The 19,130-nt window shown below is 37.4% G+C and overlaps 1 protein-coding gene across 1 annotated transcript in view; it reads right to left on the bottom strand.

The window, feature by feature from the left end:
* ABCB7 (ATP binding cassette subfamily B member 7) overlaps positions 1-19,130 on the bottom strand; it is a 143,170-nt gene that overhangs the window by 29,698 nt on the left and 94,342 nt on the right. Inside the window, 2 exon segments of the mRNA XM_005700613.3 lie at positions 126-258; positions 17,115-17,234. Coding sequence (XP_005700670.1) covers positions 126-258; positions 17,115-17,234 — 253 coding nt within the window.

The following is a 19,130-nucleotide window of genomic DNA, read 5'->3' as shown; positions in this document are numbered from 1 at the left end:
TTGCACATAACACAAATATCCAAAATGCTAAGTTATGTTTGTGGTAAAAGGTCATATGCTCAAGTATGATAAAACCCTCTTGAAAAAAGTCAACACCTGTAGACAGATTAAAGAACCACACATACAGCCAATCAGAACTGCTGTTGCCATGGTTGCAACTGTATTTGGTGCATCACTCAGGTTCAGCATGTTTCCCGACATCTGGTTGAGGCTGTCTACAGCATATTTAAACATGAAGGGAACCACAATATTCATGGCCTAAAAACATAAAAGTAGCAATTATCCATCATATACAAATTATTTTTTTACAAAAGTACAAATATTTACCTTAAACTAGCATTTATGGGAATGTTTAGATATTAACCATTTACCATGGAATCATTTTTCCTAGTTTATAAAGATAAAATCTTTGGCAGTGGGAGAGCCGTCATTTCAGGATTCCTACTTCACACTGTCATGTTAATATTCATTTACAAGCTATGTGCATTAGTCAAATGCTCCTGCCTCCATGAAATCATCCCATCATCCACTCAAAAATTCTTTCTTTGTTATCTAAAATCCTACAGAGCTCATGGCACATACAGCAAATTGCCTTATGTTATAGTTACTTGTGTATATATTTTTCTTTTCTACCAGATTCTTGACATTCTGTATCATATTCCTCTTTCTGTCCCACTTATATTGAGTACAATGCTTTGTAGGTAGAAGGTATTCAATAAACATGTGTAAAATTATTTATTCACCAAAACAATGGTAAAACCGAAATTACACTGCAGAAAGGATCTCAAAAGCAGATAAATTATAAGTATCTGTGGCTGATTCACACACCACTGGCAAGGGAAAAAGAAACAACATTGATAGATACATTTGCCCCAGAAAAAAAATCCCTTTGCTCCAGTACCATATAAAACAAAACCCAATGAATACCAAACTAAGCTTTCAAACACCAACCTATTTCTCCATGAGAATACATAAAAAAAAAATTGGGGGTACAATGCTTTCATATATTCAAGATAAGTTAGTCAATCACTCACATTTCACATTTTCTATAAAGTTATACTGTTAAAAACACTAACCATCATTTAGAAAAAGGAAGTTGGTAAAGCTGGCCGTTTTCTTTGAAGAAATTAAATTCATATACATTAATAATGTGAAAACAATTTCATAAGACTTAACAAAAACAATGAAATCCCAGTTCTCGTTAGTTCCATTATTATATCATTAATCTTTGATAAACAGAAAGAATATGGTCAATAAATCTAAGATTAGCTACAACTGACAGGAACTACGTAAACCTTACCAATCAAGATTTCAAATGTATAAAAATGTCTTAGCATCCAATTAGGTACTGTAACATTTAATACCATTAAAACAGACAGCAGATGTTGGAATATTTTTAAGACTCAATGCTATGGAAAAAATTGCTTAAAACTTTAAGATTTATAACTTCCCAAATATAATCTAATAAATAGTTGGTTTCAAGTAACATAAAAATTTCTAAATTCTGATTCCCATATAATCATATATTCTTATGCATTTTGCTTCTACTTGAAATGGTCTCCCTGTTCAATTTACCTCTCCACTTTGTTCTTCAAAACCCACTTTGAATCGCATTCCCATCATGATGCCTTCTCTAAAATCTGCAGCTCTTTTGGCACTTTCTATTTTCTAACCTTTCTTTTTTTATAGTTTAAAGCACAGCATTTGTAATTTTTATCATATATTTATCACTCACTTTATCTCCAGGTGCATGTGTATGGATAACTCAGTGGAAACCTTCTGCAACAAACAAACATTTTGTAAAAATAGCTATAGGAGTAGCAATGGTGCCTAGGTACCTATCACAAATGTGAGAGCTGAATGAAATGGGTATTACCTCTAAAACTGAGAAAACTCAGGTTCTATGATTTTTAATGAGTTGTTTAGTAAGCAGCTTCCCTGGTGGCTCAGAGGTTAAAGCGTCTGCCTTCAATGCGGGAGACCCGGGTTCGATCCCTGGGTCGGGAAGATCCCCTGGAGAAGGAAATGGTAACCCACTCCAGTATTCTTGCCTGGAGAATCCCATGGATTGAGGAGCCTGGTGGGCTGCAGTCCACAGGGTCACAAAGAGTCGGACACGACTGAGTGACTTTACTCACTTACTTAGTAAGCAGCGGGGCTGGAATTAAAATCCAGGTCTACTTTGAAATTCAGATTTTTTTCCAGTATACCATAACTGTATCAGCAGCTTATAAGGCAGGGCCAATAGTATTTAATTACTTTTGTACCTTAAAATGGCTGGAGAAGGAAATGGCAACCTACTCCAGTATTCTTGCCTGAAGAATCCCATGGACAGAGGAGCCTGGCAGGCTACAGTCCATGGGGTCGCAAGAGTCGGACATGACTTAGTGACAAAACCACCACTACCACCACCACCCTAAATGGATACTCTTAAGTGCAATACTTAAACCAGTTACATCTGGTAACAGCTGAAAAGTATTTAAATAAATTTGCACAAGTAATTTAAATAAATTTGATACAGATTCCAGGTTTTCTGTATAATAAGGCTAAATCCCCTCACTTGCATTCCAGTATACCAGGGACTCTTTGGTGGCTCAATGATAAAGAATCTGCCTGCAATGCAGGAAACATGGGTTCAATCCCTGGGTCAGGAACTTCCCCTGGAGAAGAAAATGGCAACCTACTCCAGCATTCTTGCCTGAGAAATCAAATGGACAGAGGAGCCTAGAAGGCTACAATTCATGGGGTTGTAAGAATCAGTCACGACTTAGCAACTAAAACACCACAACACTTTTGAGTGCAAGAAAAAGTAATAGTTACAGCTAGCATGCAATTCTCACAATGCATAGCCTATTATATCTTTGCCATACTTAGAGTGAATTGTCACCGAAACTAATGTATCACCAAGAAAACTGTGCAATTTTATTTTTTTTGAAAATGTATTTACATTTGGTCAAATTGAGAGCATCCTTATAAGCATATAAAGAACTTGAATGTCATCTGTCTGTAGTTAGCACAGTGTTAAGAACATACACTACCTGTAATGATAATTGTTGATTACTGTCAGTTTCCCCATAAAAGTAATTTTTAAAAGAAAAGGAAAAACACTAAAGAAATGGAAAAGATTACATGTAGATGTAATCTACATGTAGACCATTAGTATACCATTACATGTGGCTTCCACTGATCTTGTGATATTTTGAGGATGTGTTCAGTTGCTCAGTCATGTCTGACTCTTTGTGGCCACATGCACTGTAGCTTGCCAGGCTCCTCAGTCCATGGAATTTTCCAGGCAGGAATACTGGAGTGGATTGCCATTCCCTACTCTGGGGGTTTTCCTGACCCAGGGATCAAATCCATGTCTCAGGTCTCCTTCTTTGGCAGGTGGATTCTGGGACTGGGGGTGGTAGTGGTGGCAAATACTGATTTCTCCCTAATATTCTGCCTTCAGCAGAACTAGACTTAAATCATCTCAGACAACTGTGATTTTTTAACTTTTCATTTTGAAATAATTATAGGCTGACAGGAAGTTGCAGAAGTAGTACAGAGACTCATAACCCTTCACCCAGCATCTCCTAATGATGGCATCTATTATATAGCTTTAGTTCAATATCAAAACCAAAAATGTACATTGGCACATTGCTGTTAACTAGGCTATAGAACTCATTCAGTTTTCATCATTTTTAAATGTGTATTAGTGTGTGTGTGGTTTGTATGTGTTTTCTATATGGTTCTATGCAATTTTGTCCCATGTTCAGATCCATGTAATCATCACAACAATCAAGACACAGAACTGTACCATCACCACAAAAGAACTTCCTTATGCTACTTATTTATATTCCTTCATCAAAGATGATGTATCTATCAGTAGCTCATCTCTTTTTACTGCTGAGTACTAGTCTGTGGATGTAGCAGAATTTATTCAACCACTCATTCATATCTGAAGGACACTATGGTTGTTTCTAGTTTGGGGCTATTATTAATAAAGATGTTATGAACATTTTCATACAGGTGGTCATATGTTTTCATTTCTCTATGATAAATGCCCAAGTGGGTAATTGCTAAGTCATACGGTAAGCCTACACTGAACTTTTTAACAAACTGCCATATTCTTTCAAAGTGGCTGGTACCACTTTATATTACTACCAGTAAAGTATGAATGATCCAATTCCTGTGCATCCTCACCAACATTTGGTCGTCACAGTGTTTTTAAATTTTGAAACTATTTTAATAGGTGTATAGTGATATTTCATTGTGGTTTTAATTTGCGTTTCCATAACAGCAAAGATGTTGAATATCTTTGCATGTACTCTCTGTGATTCATATATCCTCTCTGATAAAATATGTTGGTGTCTTTTGTGCATTCTATATTCGGATTGTTTTTTGCTATTGAATTTTAGGAATTCTTTATATTCTAGATATAGCCCTCTGTTGGTTATGTGATTTATAAATATTTCCTTCCAGTACATAGCTTGTCTTTCATCTTACTGAGGCACCTGAATTCCTACCTCACCTAGAGTCATGAGTCCCTTTCCCTAGGAAACAATGGAGGCCAAGGTAAGAACCAGGACTTTCAAACCCATTTGCAGAGCAGTGCCATGAGAGGCCTGCTAAATAGAAAGATTTAAATGAGATCCAGTCTCATGGTACCCCAAATGCCCAGGTTTCGATAAAAAAGTCACTCATCATCCCAAGAATGCCTAAGATGGCAACTTGAATAAGAAAATGCATAGACAGAAATATTAGAACTACCTGACTAGAATTTCAGAGTAGCTATCATAAAAGTACTTCAAGCAACATTTATAAACATGCTTAAATCAACAAAAATAAAAAGTCTCAGCAAATAGAGATAAAAGAAGAAAATGAAAAAATCTGAAACTGAAAATATAACTGACGTAAAAAAGCCTGAATGGATGGGATCCATGGCAGAATGAAGAGGACAAAGGAAAGAATATGTAAACTTGAAGACAGAACAATAGAAATTACTGAATAGGAACAACAGAGAGAAAATAGACACTCCTCTAATTTGGCAAAGACAAACCCAAGAATTCAAGAAACTGAGCAACCATAAATAGGGATAAATCCAAAGAAATCCACACTTAGACACATCAAAATTAAACTTCTGAAAGCTAAAGACAAAAAACTACTAAAAGAGCTAGACACAAATAATACATTAAGTATAAGAGAAAAACAATTTGAAGACAGATTTCCAGGGAGGCTAGCAGGAAGTGGCATTTTTCAAGTGGTAAAAGAACTGTCAACCAAAATCCTATCACCACAAATTAGCCTTCAGAAATGAAGGGAATAGCAACACATTCTCAGAGTAAAGAAAACTAATAAGAATTAATTAACAGCAGACCTGCTCTAAAAGAAATGCTAAAGGAAATTCTTCATATTCAAGGAAATGCTAATAGAAGCAGTATGAATCCCAGAACATTAGGACTGAAGGAAAAGTAACAGAAATGGTAAATATCTAAGCAAATACAGTAGCATATTCTTAAGTTCTAAAAATACATTTGATGGTTTAAAGCAAAAATTAAAACACTGACTAATGGGGTTTTCAGTGTATGCAGGTGTAACACATATAATGATTTGTAAACATAAAGGGGGGCTTAGAGGATGGAAAGGTTTTTACATTTCACTTGAAGCGATAATGTACTGATTCTAAGTAGACCGTGAAAAGTATATTATAATTCCTAGAGCAACTACTGAAAACTTATACAAAGAGATAGACCAAAAGGCACAAGAGATAAAATGGGATAGTAAAACCTGTTCAAATAATGGAAAATATGGTAGGAAAGGTGAAACAAAGCAACAAAATAAAGAGACAATTAGTAAAAAACAAATAATAACATGGAAGACCACTATTTTCAATAGCTAGGACATGGAAGGAACCTAGTTGTTCATCAACAGATGAATGGGTAAAGAAGTCATTGTACATATATGCAATGGAATATTACTCAGCCATAAAAAGGAACACATTTGAGTCAGTCCTAACGAGGTGGATGAACCTAGAGCCTATTTTACAGAGTGAAGTAATTCAGAAAGAGAAAAACAAATATCGTGTATTAATGCATATATATGGAATCTAGAAAAATGGTACTGATGAACCTATTTGCAAGGGAGTAATAGAGATGCAGACATAGAGAACATATTTGTGGACACTGGAGGAAGGAGAGGGTGAGACAAATAGAGAGAGCAACATTGAAACATGCATTACCACATGTAAAACAGGTAGCTGTAGGGAATTCCCTGTTCCCAAGGAAGCAGTTCAAATCTGGTGCTCTCTGACTACTTGTGGGGGCGGGGCGGGGGGCGGGTGGAGGGAGGATGGAGTGGGAAGTGAGAGGGAGGTTTCAGAGGAAGGGGGCATATGTACACCTATGGTTGATTCATGTTGATATATGGAAGTAACCAATGTAATATTGTAAAGCAATTATTCTCCAATTAAAAATAAATAAATTAAGATAAACAAACTCAACTCAGGTCAGCTCTCAAAAATAAAATGGTAGCCCAAACTTCGAATACATCAGTAATTACCAATACAATTATCATTATAATGAGCAATATAAATAAATAATTATTAATGTATCAATAAACAAGCAATTAACAACTGGAAACCAATATTTTTAAAAATTTACAACACACCTCCCCACAAAAACAAATCCTTAAGTATAAACCCAGGGGTTCTCAACCTTTACTACTAACATTTAGATAATTTTTTCCTATAGGAGGGGCTGTTCTGTGTACTTCAGGATGTTTAGTGTCTAACCTCTACTGACCACAAGCTAGCAGCACTCCCCAGCACTGCGCAAATGTGACCAATAAAATGCCTCTAAAGTGTTAAAGTGTCAGTCACTTAGTTGTGTCCAACTCTTTGTGACCCATGGACTGTAGCCCACCAGGCTCCTCTGTTCATGGGATTCTCCAGGTAAGAACACTGGTGTGGGTTGCCATTCCCTTCTCCAGGGGATCTTCCTGACCCAGGGATTGAACCTGGGTCTCCTGCACTGCAGGCAGATTCTTTATTGTCTGAGCTACCAGGGAAGCCCTAGATACTGCCACATGTCCCCTGAAGAGCAAAATCAGGAGAACCACTGATTTTAATTGGGAACCACTGATCTAATCAAATATGTACAGTATCTATATGCTGAAAGCTACAAATACATATGAAATAAATTACAGAAGATCTAAATAAATGGGGAGACATACTATGTTCATCAACTGTAAGAATCAACATAGTAGGGGGCATCAATTTTCCCCAAATAGGTCTAGAGATTTATTAAAAATCCATTTAAGAGTCCCATCCAGCTTGTTTGTAGCAATGATTGAAGAAAAGAAACTAGAAAAGCCAAAATAATTTTGGAAAAAAAATGAGAAGAACCATACTACCTCTCTTTAAGACGTACTATAAAACTACAATACGGAAGGCATTGTGGTTTTGATGAATGGAGAGACACATAGATCAAACAGAATTCAGAAAATGATGACATACAACTATCTGAGAAAGAATAATGGCTCCCTAAATATTTCCATGTACTAATATCCAGAACCTAGAAGATGATATCTTACATGGTAAAATGGACTTTGCAGATGTGATTAAACTAGAGAATATGAGCTGGGGAGAGTATTCTGGATTATCTAGGTGGGACACATAAAATCAAAAAGTTCCTTATAAGTGCGAAGTAGGAGGGCCAAAGTAAAGAAAAAAACGGTATGACTATAGAATCCAAGAGTTAAAGAGTCAAGAAGACTGAAGATGCTGTTAGCTTCAAGATGGAGGAAGGGGCCTCAAGCCAAACAATGCAGGTGACTTCTAGAAGCTGGAAGTGAAACTGAAAGTCGTTCAGTTCTGTCCGACTCTGGGACCCAATGGACTATACAGTTCATGGAATTCTCCAGGCCAGAATACTGGAGTGGGTAGCCTTTCCCTTCTCCAGGGGATCTTCCCAACCCAAGGATCAAAACTGGGTCTCCCACACTGCAGTGGATTCTTTACCAGCTGAGCCCTAAGGGAAGCCCCAAGAATACTTGAGTGGGTAGCCTATTCCTCCTCCAGCAGATCTTCCCAGCCCAGGAACTGAATGGGGATTTTTTGCATTACAGGTGGATTCTTTACCAACTGAACTACCAGAGAAGCCCAGAAGCTAGAAAAGGCAAGGAAACCAATCCTCTCCCAAGAGACACTGGAGGGAGCACAATCCTGCTAAATGGCTTTATTTTGATCCAGTGAAATCTAATTTTGGACTCCTGACCTTTAGAAACATAAGAAAATAAATTTGTGTTGTCTAAGTATTAAATTTTTTAGAAGTTGTTATAGCAGCAATAGGAAACAAAGAAAATTCAATGGGAAGAAGAGACCCTTCATGTAGGAACAACCAGACAAAATCATGAAACTTCATTTAAATGCAAAACAATAATTAATACAAAATGGAGCACAGATCTAAATGTAAATATAACTTTTAGATGAAAACACAGGGGAGAATCTTAATGACCTTAAGTTAGGCAAATAATTCTTAGACATAACAACGAAAGCATAATCCATAAAGAAAAAAATGATGAACTGAAATCTATTAAAATTTAAAACATTTATTCTATATAAGATACTATTAAGGTAACTGGGAGAAAATATTTGCAAATTATATATCTGGGAAAGGTCTCATACAGAATATATAAATAATTCACTAAACTCAACAGTAGAAACAACAGTTCAAATAAAAAATGGACAAAACATTTGCACAGACACTCCATCAAAGTGGACATAGGGATGGCAACAAAGTACAAGCAAAGATATTCAACATCATTAGCCATTAGAGAAATGTATATTAAAGCCACAAGAAAGCACTATGCCTGATGATACCAAGGGTAGTACTAGGTTTGTGCAAACGTAATCACGGTTTTAGACCATGAACTTTAAATCATTATAACTAGGCTCAAATACATCTTTATTAATCAAAATAAGAACCATTACAATCAATACATTTTTGCCAAAGAGAAATTAGTTTGTTTATTCTTATACCATAAAAAGTCTGTGCTTCAGGATTCAACAAACTTTTTGTAAAGTATTTTCTGCGCCTGCTGGTTGTGGAATCATTTTCCCTGAAAAAATGGTGTCAAAATACTTGAAGAAGTGGTAATCAGTTGATGAGAGGTCAGGTGAATATGATGGATGAGGCAAAACTTTGTAACCAAATTCATTCAACCTTTGAAGCACTGGTTGTGCAATGTACAGTCGGACATTGTCATGGAGAACACTTGGGCTCTATCTGTTGACCAAAGCTGGCTGCAGGCACTGCAGTTTTTGGTGCATCTCACTGATTTGCTGAGCATATTTCTCAGATGTAATAGTTTTGTCAGGATTCAGAAAGCTGTAGTGGATCAGAATAGCAGCAGAACACCAAACAGTGACCATGACCTCATTTTGGTGCAAGTTTGGCATTGGGAAATGCTTTGGAGCTGCTTCTTGGTTCAAACGCTGAGCTGGTCATCATCAGTTGTCATATAAAATCCACTTTTCATCACGTGTCACAATCTGATCAAGATATGGTTCATTGTTGTTACACAGAATAACAGAAGACGACACTGCAAAATGACAACTTTTTTTGATTTTTTGGTCAGCTCATGAGGCATCCACTTACTGAGCTTTCTCACCTTTCCAATTTGCTTCAAATGCCAAATGACTGCAGAATGGTCGAAACTGAGTTCTTCAGCAACTTCTCATGTAGTTGTAAGAGGATCAGCTTCAATGACTGTTCCCAACTGGCCATTGTCAATTTTCAACGGCCAGCCACTATGCTCCTCATCTTCAAGACTCTTCTTTCCTTTGCAAAAACTTCTTGAACCACCACTGCACTGTACATTCATTAAGAGTTCGTGGGCCAAATGCATTGCTGATATTTTGAGTTCTCTCTGCTGCTTTACAACTCATTTTGAACTTGAATAAGAAAATCACTTGAATTTGATTTTTGTCTAACATCATTTCCAGAGTTTAAAGTAAATACAAAATAGACAGGAAGTAATACGTTATCAGAAGAGAAGGCTCTACAAATGGACATCACCAGATGGTCAACATCGAAATCAGATTCATTATATTCTTTGTAGCCAAAGATGGAGAAGCTCTATACAGTCAGCAAAAACAAGATGGGAGCTGACTGCGGCTCAGATCATGAACCCCTTATTGCCAAATTCAGACTTAAATTGAAGAAAGTGGGGAAAAACACTAGATCATTCAGGTATGAACTAAATAAAATCCCTTATGATTATACAGTGGAAGTGAGAAATAGATTTAAGGGATTAGGTCTGATAGACAGAGTGCCTGATGAATTATGGAGGGAGGTTTGTGACATGGTACAGGAGACAAGGATCAAGACCATCCTCATGAAAAAGAAATGCAAAAGAGCAAAATGGCTGTCTGAGGAGGCCTTACAAATAGCTGTGAAAAGAAGAGAAGCGAAAAGCAAAGGAGAAAAGGAAAGATATAAGCATCTGAATGCAGAGTTCCAAAGACTAGCAAGAAGAGATAAGAAAGGCTTCCTCAGCCATCAATGCAAAGAAATAGAGGAAAAGAACAGAATGGGAAAGACTAGAGATCTCTCCAAGAAAATTAGAGATACCAAGGGAACATTTCATGCAAAGATGGGCTCAATAAAGGACAGAAATGGTATGGACCTAACAGAAGCAGAAGATATTAAGAAGTGGCAAGAATACACAGAACTGTACAAAACTTCACGACCCAGATAATCATGATGGTGTGATAACTCACCTAAAGCCAGACATCCTGGAATGTGAAGTCAAGTGGGCCTTAGGAAGTATCACTACAAACAAAGCTAGTGGAGGTGATGTAATTCCAGTTGAGCTATTTCAAATCCTGAAAGATGATGCTGTGAAAGTGCTGCACTCAATATGCCAGCAAATTTGGAAAACTCAGCAGTGGCCACAGGACTGGAAAAGGTCAGTTTTCATTCCAATCCCCAAGAAAGACAATGCCAAAGAATGCTCAAACTACCACACAATTGCACTCATCTCACACGCTAGTAAAGTAATGCTCAAAATTCTCCAAGCCAGGCTTCAGCAATATGTGAACTGTGAACTTTCAGATCTTCAAGCTGGTTTTAGAAAAGGCAGAGAAACCAGAGATCAAATTGCCAACATCTACTGGATCATCAAAAAAGCAAGAGAGTTCCAGAAAAACATCTATTTCTGCTTTATTGACTATGCCAAAGCTTTTGACCGTGTGGATCACAAGAAACTGTGGAAAATTCTGAAAGAGATGGGAATACCAGACCACCTGACCTGCCTCTTGAGAAACCTATATGCAGGTCAGGAAGCAACAGTTAGAACTGGACATGGAACAACAGACTGGTTCCAAGTAGGAAAAGAGAACGTCAAGGCTGTACATTGTCACCCTGCTTATTTAACTTCTATGCAGAGTACATCATGAGAAATGCTGGGCTGGAGGAAGCAATAGCTGGAATCAAGATTGTTGGGAGAAATATCAATAACCTCAGATATGCAGATGACACCATCCTTATGGCAGAAAGTGAAGAGGAACTAAAGAGCCTCTTGATGAAAGTGAAAGAGGACAGAGTAAAAGTTGACTTAAAGCTCAACATTCAGAAAACGAAGATCATGGCATCTAGTCCCATCACTTCACGGCAAATAGATGGGGAAACAGTGTCAGACTTTATTTTGGGGGGCTCCAAAATCACTGCAGATGGTGATTGCAGCCATGAAATTAAAAGACGCATGCTCCTTGGAAGGAAAGTTATGACCAACCTAGGTAGCATATTAAAAAGCAGAGATGTTACTTTGCCAATAAAGGTCCATCTAGTCAAGGCTATGGTTTTTCCAGTGGTCATGTATGGATGTGAGAGTTGGACTGTGAAGAAAGCTGAGTGCTGAAGAATTGATGCTTTTGAACTGTGGTGTTGGAGAAGATGCTTGAGAGTCCCTTGGACTGCAAGGAGATCCAACCAGTCCATCCTAAAGGAGATCAGTCCTGGATGTTCATTGGAAGGACTGATGTTGAAGCTGAAACTCCAATACTTTGGCCACCTCATGCGAAGAGCTGACTCATTGGAAAAGACACTGATGCTGAGAGATATTGGGGGCAGGAGGAGAAGGGGACAACAGAGGATGAGATGGCTGGATGGCAACACCGACTTGATGGATATGAGTTTGAGTGAATATTGGGAGTTGGTGATGGACAGGGAGGCCTGGCGTGCTGTGATTAATGGGGTTGCAAAGAGTTGGACATGACTGAGTCACTGAACTGAACTGAATAAGTTATCAGCAAAAAATATAAAGTGAGAGATGTGCATTAATATTATGTATAACATAACCACATTAAGAATGTATTCCAATATCAAAGGTAAATTTCAACAATGCAAAAACTGCAGTTACTTTTGCACCAACCTAATGAATGATATCCCAGGTGGTGCCAGTGGTAACAAAATCCCTGCCAATGCAGGAGACGAGTCTTTCAATCCCTGGTTCTGAAGGATGCCCTGGAGGAGGGCATGGCAACCAAGTCCAGTTTTCTTGCTTAGAGAACTGAAGCGACAGAACAGCCTGGGGGGCTATAGTCCAAAGGGATGCAAAGAGTCGAACACGACTGAAGTGACTTAGCATGCACAGACAATAAAAAGAAGTGAAAGCAACTGAAACTCCTCATATATTGCAAGCGGAAAGACAAACACAGCCATTTTAGAAAATAACCTGGCAGTTTCTTATAGAGTTAAAAATACACTTACCATAACCCAGCAATTCCACTCCTAGGTATTTATCCTGGAGAAATGAAAACTCACATTCACACAAACACCTGTACTTGAGTGTTTACAGCAACTCTAGTTATAATTGCCAAAGAGTGTGGAAAGAAACAAAATGTCCATCAGTGGATAAATGGATCAACAAACTCCAGTATATCCATACTATGGAATACTGTTCATTAATAAAAGGTAATGAACTAGCGATAGAATCAGCAACTTGCATGAATGACAAAGACATTACATTGAATTAGAGAAGCCAGCTCAAAAGCTTATATATTTTATCATTCCATTTTTATGGTATTCTCAAAATGACAAAACTACAGTGACAGAGAACAAATGAGTGATAACTGGCAGTAAGGGGTCTAGAGAGGATATATCTACCAATGGGTTGCAAAAAGGAGCTTTTTTGAAATGATAACACTTTTCTGGGCCATACTGTGACAGTAATTATACAAATATACACCTGTTAAAAATCATAGATCTATAAATCAAACAGTGAGTATATTTTATTGCATGTATACTAAAAATAAAGCCAGTTATCACAGGTCACACTACATCCAGCTCCCTTAGGGGCTGGAATTATCTAAAAATAATGCTAAATGATATTGTATTTCATAAAAAGTGACTAAATATGAACTTTCATATTAAGAAACTGGTTATTTTTACTAAATTATAACCATATGACAAATGAATATGGAATAACTACAAAGTCTCCATGAATTTAAGTTCAAGAGAAATAAAGGAACTTATTCTCACAAAACTTTTTTCTTTCCTAGATGAAAAACTTGAAGTTATATATATATAAATAATCTGCTAAACTCCTGAATTTTCACAGAGACTGGTATATCATAGGGAATTGAAATCATTTAATTTTAACATCCAAAGGTACAATTTGGGACATGGAAGAACAAAGTTAAGAAAAAAGTAAAATCACCATAAACAATGGTCAAAGGTGCAATGTCAAAGATGACAGATGATCTCTGTTCATTTCCAAGGCAAACCATTCAATATCACGGTAATCCAAGTCTATACCCAAACTACTAATGGCAAAGAAGCTGAAGTTGAACAGTTCTATGAAGACCGATAGCATCTTCTAGAACTAATACCCCAAAAAGATGTCCTTTTCATCACAGGGGACTGGAATACAAAAGCAGGAAGTCAAGAGATACCTGGAGTAACAGGCAAACTTAGCCTTGGAGTACAAAACAAAGCAGGGCAAAAGCTAACAGAGTTTTGCCAAGAGAACACAAAACACTTCAAACAACCTCTTCCAACAACACAAGAGACAACTCTGCTACACATGGGCATCATTAGATGGTGAATACCCAAATCAGACTGATTATATTCTTTGCAGCCAAAGATGGAGAAGCTCTATACAGTCAGCAAAAACAAGACCAGGAGCTGACTGTGGCTCAGATCATAAGCTCCTTATTGCCAAATTCAGACCTAAATTGAAGAAAGTAGGGAAAACCACCAGACCATTCAGGTATGTCCTAAATCAAATCCCTTACAATTATATAGTAGAAGTGACAAATGATTAGATCTGATTCAGAGTGCCTGAAGAACTATGGATAGAGATTCATGGCATTGTACAGAAGGTGGTTATCAAAACCATTCCCAAGAAAAAGAAATGCAAATAGGCAAAATGGTTGTCTGAGGAGGCCTTACAAATACCTGAGAAAAGAGAAGCAAAGGGCAAAGGAGAAAAGGAAAGATAATACCTATCTGAATGCAGACTTTCAAAGAACAGCAAGGAGAGATGAGAAAGTCTTCTTAAGTGATCAATGCAAAGAAATAGAGGAAAACAATAGAATGGGAAAGACTAGAGATCGCCTCAAGAAAATTAGAGATAACAAGAGAACATTTCATGCAAAGATGGGGACAATAAAGGACAGAAATAGTATGAACCTAACAGAAGCAGAAGGTATTAAGAGGTGGCAAGATTACATAGAAGAACTATACAAAAAAGATCTTACTGACCCAGATAACCACGATGGTGTGATCACTCATCTAGAGCCAGATATCCTGGAGTACAAAATCAAGTGGGTCTTAGGAAGCATCACACTACGAACAAAGCTAGTGAGGTGATGGAATTCAAGCTGAGCTATTTAAAATCCAAAAAGATGATGCTGTGGAAAGTGCGACACTCAATACGCCAGCAAATTTGGAAAACGCAGCAGCGGCCATAGGGCTGGAAGAAGTCAGTATTCATTCCAATCCCAAAGAGAGGCAATACCAAAGAATGTTCAAACTACCACACAACTGCAGTCATTTCACATGCTAGCAAAGTAATGCTCAAAACTCTCCAAGTGAGGCTTCAACAGTACATGAACTGAGAATTCCCATATGCTCAAGGTGGATTTATAAATGGCAGAGGAACCAGAGATCAAATTGCCAACATCCACTGGATTATAGAAAAAGCAGGGGAATTCTAGAAAAACATTGACTTCTGCTTCACTGACTACACTAAAGCCTTTGACTCTGTGGATCAGAACAAACGGTGGAAAATTCTTAAAGAGATGAGAATACCAGACCACCTTAACTCCCTCCTGAGAAACTGATATGCAGGTCAAGAAGCAACAGTTAGAACTGTACCTGGAACAATAGACTGGTTCAAAATTGGGAAAGGAGTACGTCAAGGCTGTATGTTGTCACCATGCTTATTTAACTTATATGCAGAGTACATCATGCAAAATGCCAGGCTGGATGAAGCACAAGCTGGAATCAAGACTGCCGGGAGAAATATCAGTAACTTCAGATATGCAGATGATACCACCCTTATGTCAGAAAGTGAAGACCTAAAGAGCCTCTTGATGAAAGTCAAAGAGCAGAGTGAAAAAGTTGGCTTAAAACTCAACATTCAAAAAACCAAGATTATGGCCTCTGGTCCTATCATTTCATGGCAAATAGATGGGGAAACAATGGAAACAGCGAGAGACTTTATTTTGGGGGGGCTCCAAAATCACCGCAGATGGTGATTGCAGCCATGAAATTAAAAGACGCTTGCTCCTTGGAGGAAAAGCTGTGTGAAAACCTAGACAGTGTATTAAACAGCAGAGACATTACTTTGCTGACATAGGTCCATCTAGTCAAAGCTATGGTATTTCCAGGAGTCATGTATGGTTGAGAGAGTTGAACCATGAAGAAGGCTGAGGGCCAAAGAACTGATGCTTTTGAACTACTGTGCTAGAGAAGACTTGGATTCCATGGACTGCGAGGTGATCAAACCAGTCTATCTTAAAGGAAATCAACCTTGAATATTCATAGAAAAGGACTGATGCTGAAGCTCCAATACTTTGACCACCTACTGCGAAGAGCTGACTCATTAGAAAAGACCCTGAAATTGGAAAAGATTGAAGGCAGGAGAAGAGGACCACGGAGGATGAGATGGTTGGATGGCATCACCGACTCAGCGGACATGAGTTTGAGCAAAACTCTGGGAGAGAGCAAAGGACGTGGAAGCCTGGCATGCTGCAGTCACGGGGTTGTAAAGAGTCAGACACGAATCAGAGACTGAACAACAAATGACTATTATTGTACCTAAAGATAATAAACTTCACTGAGTTTAAAATCTGAATTAATTGAAAAGAGTTTTTCTTAAAAACCCAGTCATTATCCTAACTTTATCCTAACTTTGCCTAATTAAAGTGTTTTACTGTACAGTGATGAACTGAGGTGGCTTGTTGTTGTTCATTCACTAAGTCGTTCCAGCTCTTTGCGACCCCATGGACTGTAGCTCGCCAGGGTTCCCTGTCCTTCACCATCTCGTGGAGCTTGCTCAAACTTATGTCCATTGAGTTGGTGATGCCATGCAACCATCTCATCCTCTGTTTTCCCCTTCTTCTCCTGCCCTGGATCATTCCTTGCATCAATGTCTTGTACCAAAGTTCTCCTGTTTTTTTTTTTCCTTTTCCCCACTTCACATCACACTGCTGTTTATCACTTATGACTATCAATGTACCTAAAATGTCTTCATCCTCTTTTCAATTTACTAGGAACTGAGAACTAAGCTTACCAGAAATATGTATCAGTAAGAGCCAAAGGACTCTGATGAGCTTCTTTTATAGTTTATTTTGCTTTGTTACATCCAATGATCCTGCATCTTACACTGGTTTTAGGAGTGAATTCCATTAAGATGAGGCTGTTATAAGTCTGATCCATAGATAAATCAGACATTATCATATAATTTTCTGCTGACTGCACAAAAGAGTTACATAAATTAGGGTCCTAAACCTTGAAAATACTACTCCAAAAGTGGCTTATATCAGCCTGAGTTTCATTATTAGAAAATGTCATGGTATTTCATAGCTATAGCAATAAACAAAACATAATTCTTCTTATTCTTACCTTTGCTCCACCTAAAAATCCCAAGGAAATGGCAACTCTAGCTCGTAGATCTGGTCTGTCTTTGGGCCATACATAAGAGAGCATTGCTTTAATGATTTTCCGAGTATCAACATCTTTTAACTGTTGGAAGAGAGAACAAAGAAGAGTTTAACATGTCCTTCAAATATAAGTATAGTTTAGTAATGCAGAATTATATAAATATTTGAGGAAAATACAAAAAATATTACAAATATAACTTTTATTCTGAATCTAAGGTCAATATCCTTTAAACTGAAACTAATTCAATAGATTTTTAAAAACTACTTATTTCTCTTTATTTCTTACTTTCAGCTATAGCCATCCTCATATTGCCAGAAAGTTATTCGTGTACTGTACATTTATTTCTTATCTACTAAGCTATCAAAATATTATATAAAATTTAAGAAACATTTCTATATTTTCATCTTCATGGTCAAAACCTTATGTATACACACACACACACACACACATATATATATATACACAGATACACATACTCTTTATATGTTTATATAAAATATTTTGGAACCCTAAGTCCAAACTCATGATAGAGCAGAGTTACAATACAGTGTTTAGTAAAGTACAAGTCTTGGGATTGACTATATAGAACAGAAGTTGGGTTAGGGTTATTTAAAAAATTTAACAAAACCATATTTTTCCAGTCATACTTAATCTGACTTAAACCTATTGTACATTTTCTTTTTCCCAAGTTCCCAAGGCAACATTCCCATTAATAAATCTTTTTATTTTAGTTTCAGCATTTGGAAACAGAATAAGAATCAAAATCACACTTTCCAAAGCCAAAATAAGATCAGTGTTTAGTTGGTGAAATAATCCCCATTTTAAAATGTGAGGTATCTACTCAATTTCTCAAAAACATATTAAAAAAGAAAAGTTAATGCTCATTGTTGGTGAAAGTGTATGGAAATAGGTACTCTAATAACTGTTAATGGGAGAGTGCACTGAAATAATCTTCCCGCAAAGTAATTTGATATCTGTCATTATGCTTTGAAAATAATTCTGCCCTTTATGTCAAGAATTCTGGGAACTTAATGCTTTAAAAAAATATATGAATATTCTCCAAGTTGAATCAATCTTACTTCCTGAAAATCTCTTGATTTGTCTAGTTCTTTCTATTTCTACCACAAATGTAATCTATTACCATTTCTCACACAAACCACTACAACAATCTCCTAATTGATCTCTTCCCATCCACTCTGCTCCTTGTCCAATTAGTTCAGCCTGCAAAGAAATATTCTCAGTTTAAAACTCTTCAATGGCATCCTATCACTCTTAGGATTAAGATCAAAGTCCATAACATGGCTTTGGCCTGGCCCCTAGCTACCTCTTTAGTCATATCTTATACAACTGATTTCAGTGTTCATGCCACATTATACCTTTCCTTCAGCTCCCAAAATAGACTATAATCTGTCCTGCCATGGGGCATTTGCACAATACCTTTCACTTTGTCTAGAATAATCTCTTTCTCTCTCTCTGTAATACCAACTCGCCCTCAACTCCTTCCAACTAGTGAAAACTGCCAGCTCACGCAGCACTTCCTCAAGGAGGTCTTCTTCCTTAATCCCGGTCAGGATCCTTGGCTCTATTCTCTCACAGAATAGTATTCCTTTTCTTTCAGGGAATCCATTTCAGTTATAAACTATATATATAGCAATGTGATTACCTGATTAACTGCTCTCCTGCTAGAATGTAAATTCCACATGAGTAGTAACTTTGTGTTTTGTGCTCACTGTTGTTGTTGTTGTTCAGTCGCTCAGTTGTGTCCGACTTTTTGTGACCCCATGGACCACAGCACACCAGGCTTCCCTGTCCTTCACTATCTCCCAGAGTTTGCTCAAACTCATGTCCATTGACTCGATGATGCCACCCAACCATCTCATCATCTGTCACCCTCTTCTCCTCCTGCTCAGTATTGTAACTCAATACTATATACAATGGCTGACACACAGTAGGCAGTCAGTGAATATTTATTGAATA

The sequence above is a fragment of the Capra hircus genome (assembly GCF_001704415.2).
Source record: "Capra hircus breed San Clemente chromosome X unlocalized genomic scaffold, ASM170441v1, whole genome shotgun sequence".
Taxonomy (NCBI): Eukaryota; Metazoa; Chordata; class Mammalia; order Artiodactyla; family Bovidae; genus Capra; species Capra hircus.
The sequence above is the reverse complement of the archived record's forward strand: the minus strand, read 5'-3'. Positions and strand labels throughout refer to the sequence as shown.